We start from the raw sequence: 4392 nt of genomic DNA on the forward strand, positions 1-4392 counted from the left end.
ACAAAACAGTCTTGTTGTTTTCAACAGTTTTCACCTTAAAGAAATAAGTTAAACATCTGATGTTACAATATAAAGAGTTGGATGTTGTCTTGATATTTTAAAAGAAAAAAATTGTGTAGGTCTTCTGGACGGGTTCTTCTCTAATGAAACGTTTCGTCTCTTCTCCAAGAGACTTCTTCAGTCTGAGAGTTTCAGGCAAAATTCAGGCTTTTAAGCCCWGCCTCCGTGTGACTGATACTCACATCACATCACATCCTCACATCAGAAGAACCCGTCCAGAAGACCACCACAATTTTTTTCTTTTGATTTTTTACCTGGATTACTGAGATGCATCAGGATGTCTTGATATTTGTTAATTTTTAATTTTAAGCTGATATATCCTGCCAGAAAATCCAACTGCACACGGTCGATTTCAGGTAAAGATCTCCAGTCCGTGTGTTTCGGTTTTCAGTGGGAGACGTGTCGAGCGGCGAGAAGTTCAGATATTTGAACTCTGGCGGCGGCTTCCGCGCCGCCCAAAACGTACGTGACACGACGCACGACCCCAAGAGGTGCGTCCTCATAGACTTTGCATGTAAATCGGCCGCTCCTGCTACTCAAAACGCGTTCGGTGTGAACGTACCATTATGGATGGAGAGAGAAAAAAATGTGCACAGAGGGATAAGTCTGCTGAGGAGTGTGATGCTCTGTGAGTGATTTGTGGCCAAACGGCAGGTATCGGAGTGGAAACTCCAGCAGGAAGAAACCCATGTTGTGACACATACAAATAGATCATTATCGTGCTGTGAATCATGTTACTTAATCCTGCACGACAAATTGTACTGTATTCTTTACGTCCTCTAACTATACTTATGTTGTGACTAACATTCCAGTTCAATTTACAGCTTTTCAGACTCCTGGCATGAAGCCTGAGTGAAATGATCGTCAGACTGAAGCGCCCACCTCCCTCGCTGACAGCCTGCACAGCAGCATCCAGGAAAGATGCGGGGCTGCCGTAGGGATCCACGTCGATGACATCATAGCGCTCATTCTTCCCTCGCATCTCATACATCAGCATGCTGGGTGCCAAAAAGAGATGAAACAATGTGAATAATGAACACATTTCTTCAACTGCTGAAGAGAAATGAGTGACCCCAGCAGAGATTTGAAGCGGGWTGAATAGGGACCTAAATGAAAGGATTGACTGAAGAGGACATAGGAGAAGACGCATGAAGACAAGTAAAGTGAACTGGAATAGACAAAAAAATAGATCTGAAGAACGTTGTTCGGTCCTACCTGGCGTCCTTGCAGCTGGCCTGGACCAGGTGGCTGACTCTGTTGTACTGAGCGTTTCTTGCAATCAGAGCTGCTGCTTTGTGGGAGAAATCGTTGGCGGTGACGCTCTGCAGGCCAGGGACCTCGAGAGCAAAACGCACCGAGCGCAGACCAGAAGCCGCCAGAGCCTCCAGGACACGGATACCTTGCTGAAACCAAATCAGCACGAAGAAACAATCGGGATTAACCAACAAGTTTCACTGTTCCAGCTCTGCAGTAGCTCCGTCAGTGTGCTGCTCGAAGTGGATCGCAAAAATTTTATTTGAAATCGTTACAAGCTTTTAAAAAGAAATACAACATACATACAAGTCAAAATATTTATAAACACAAGCATCCAATCCTGGTCCTCGAGGGCCTCTCTCCTGCATGTTGTAAAGGTTTCTCCAYTCCATCACACCTGGTTTGAATGCACGAGTGATTAACAGGCCTCTGCAGACCATGTAGAGGTAATTCAGTCACTGAATCAGGTGTGTTGGAGCAGCGAAACAAGTAAAATCTGCAGGATAGTGGCCCTCGAGGGTCAGGACACCAACCTCTGCAGAAAAATCAGCCAAGTTATGCCACTGTAACAGAATGCATCAGAAAATATTCTAAACGTTGTGGTTTAAAGCTGCCTTCATCAAAAGCTTTTTTTCCTGCAACATAAAATAACTCAAACTACAAACCAGAAAAATAAAATAAAATTCACTAACAATGACACCAATTTTTTTTCACCAAGATCTTGCAGTGATGATGGTAGAGTCTGATCTTCTCCAGCACATCCTAAAGATTCTCAGTGGAGCCAATCCATGTGTGAAAATGATGTCTCATGCTCCCTGAACCMCTCTTCCACAGTTCCAGCCCCATGAATCCTGGTACTGTCATCTTGATGGCCGTGCCATCAGGGAAGAAACAGTCATTGATGGAAGAACCTGGTCATTCAGTATATTCAGGTCAGCTGACCTCATTCTTTGAGCACAGACTGTTGCTGAACCAAACCTGACCAACTGCAGCTGCCCCACATCACAGCACTGCCCCACAGGCTTCTACAGTATGATGTCTGCATCACTTCAGCTGCCTCTCTTCTGATGCWCCCATCACTCTGGACCAGGCTACATCTGGACTCAGCAGACCACATCTTCCATTGCTCCAGAGTCCAATCTTTATGTTCCCTAGCAATAGGAAGCCTTTTTGTCTGGTTTGCCTCACTGGTTAGTGGTTTTCTTAAGGCTACACAGCTGTTCAGTCTCAATCCTTTGGAAATGTTCTTCTTACCTTCACAGTGGAGCTGGCACACATATGTTGCGGCCAACAGATCCAATCATTTTAAACTTCAACAGAGGCCACGCCTCCAGCAAGAATCACTTCTCTACAGCCAAGAGTCCAGACTTTGCGAAGGATAAGGGTCTGGTTTTTACCAGGCTAGTGATCACCGATCATTCAGGATTTTATTCCGGACACATTGCTTCTTCAAAGACGATGGGTCCCAACTATCCTTCCAGTTTTTAATAATGCGTGGGACAGTTCTGCAATCTCGAAGCCAATGATTTGACACTTCTCAAACAGTCTGACATCTTTTCCACAACAGTGGGATGTGTCCTTCCACATGGTTGTTTAAGAAATGAGAGGCAACTCATTGCACCAGTTGGGGTTAAATAACTTGTTGCCAGCTGAAAGATAATCACCCATGCAGTAATTATCCTATAGAAGGCTCGTGTACTAACTCAGTGCCCKCACTCTTTACCTCCTGGAGCCACCAAAGTGTGAAACAACCTGGTTCATGATTAAAATCAGCAATTTGATGGAAGCCTTCATTAAAAGAGCTTCACACTTGAACTACAGTGGGTATCTTGGGAATAAGAAGTGAAAATCAAACCACTCTGTGCATCTCTCCTTTAAACTAAATAATCCCAGTATTCATYGGACCACCGGTTCTGTTTAATCCAAGCCACAGCAGTGAAAGTTATCTTCTGACACCTTTGAACTACATTTACATTTTACTGTTTTCAGTTCCTTGGCTTGTACACACCTCGCACTTCTCCCCCGCCATCGCAGTAAGTGTGGGTTCCTGCGCTCCGTTATTCTCCTCGGTCTGCACATCGTCCTCGTTCATCTCCTCCGACAGAGAGACCACCACCTTTTCTTTTTCTCCAGGCACCACCAGCTTCACTCCGCGCTGAGCCAGCAGATCTCTGGCAAACTCGGTGACTACAGCACACCTGGAAAGAAAGAAATATTTTTATCACGACTGCTACTAGGGCTGGTCCAAATCGCATTGTTTGCCACTTTGCAATAACTGCAATAACTCAACATCGTAAAAAAAAAAGTGGGTTTGATTCACAGCTGACTATTTTAGCCTGTTAAAATGAAGAAGTTATAAAATGGCAGATAATGTTCCAGTTCACCTACGTTACATCTCGGTTAAACTCCTGGACTGGGTTGTAAAACACTTCATTGGCATTAGGAAACAGAATGGCGGCCTTCCCCTCCCTGACTACAGTCTCTCCAGGTAGCAGGTCCACGGCAGGGCTTTTCTCTGCGCAGCCCGTCGCATCAGGGCCCGTTCTTGAGGCTGAAGCTTCAGCAGGTTCTTCGGGATCCATAGAGCTCAGCCTCCTGCGAGCAGCAGCAACGCTCAACCAAAATGTCTTTCGGGTCAAAGAAAAACCGGAGGGAAGCAGGGGACAGGAGGCGATAAGGGCGGGTAGTCGAGTTTTTTGCAGGAACATGAATGTTAAATCTGCAGAAAAACAAAATAAAAAACATTGTGCACATTTACATATTGTTTTTTTTCATGTGATTGTTTATGTAATATAAACATTTGTTGTGCACAAAAAAATGCAACAACTGAACATTTACCAGACAAATATATCAAACCTACAATTGAAAAGGGAGAAAAAAACAAGAATTAGTGTTAAGTTTTATAGTTTCTTGCTAATTTTAGCTTCCATCTAGCATTTTGCTCCTTTTAGTCTTAGGCTACATTCACACTGCAGGTCTTAATGCTCAGTTCCGATTTTTTGAAAAAATCCGATCTTTTTGTGTGAACGTTCACATTACATTTTAAATGTGAATGTTCACATTACATTTTAAATGTGA

At 44.0% G+C, this 4392-nt stretch overlaps 1 protein-coding gene across 3 annotated transcripts in view; it reads right to left on the reverse strand.

Annotated features, from left to right (window-relative positions):
- The window catches only part of trmt1 (tRNA methyltransferase 1), a 17860-nt gene that overhangs the window by 10085 nt on the left and 3383 nt on the right, over positions 1–4392 (reverse strand). For all 3 annotated transcript variants that reach the window (XM_014022046.1, XM_014022047.1, XM_014022045.1), the window contains exons 2-5: positions 3703–4033; positions 3323–3512; positions 1276–1463; positions 943–1058 (exon numbers count right to left, since the gene is read on the reverse strand). In XM_014022046.1, the coding sequence (XP_013877500.1) occupies positions 943–1058; positions 1276–1463; positions 3323–3512; positions 3703–4022 (814 nt within the window). In that variant the 5' untranslated portion in view covers positions 4023–4033. The remainder of the gene's footprint in view (positions 1–942; positions 1059–1275; positions 1464–3322; positions 3513–3702; positions 4034–4392) is intronic.

Source organism: Austrofundulus limnaeus, unplaced genomic scaffold (genome assembly GCF_001266775.1).
Source record: "Austrofundulus limnaeus strain Quisiro unplaced genomic scaffold, Austrofundulus_limnaeus-1.0 Scaffold316, whole genome shotgun sequence".
NCBI lineage: Eukaryota > Metazoa > Chordata > Actinopteri > Cyprinodontiformes > Rivulidae > Austrofundulus > Austrofundulus limnaeus.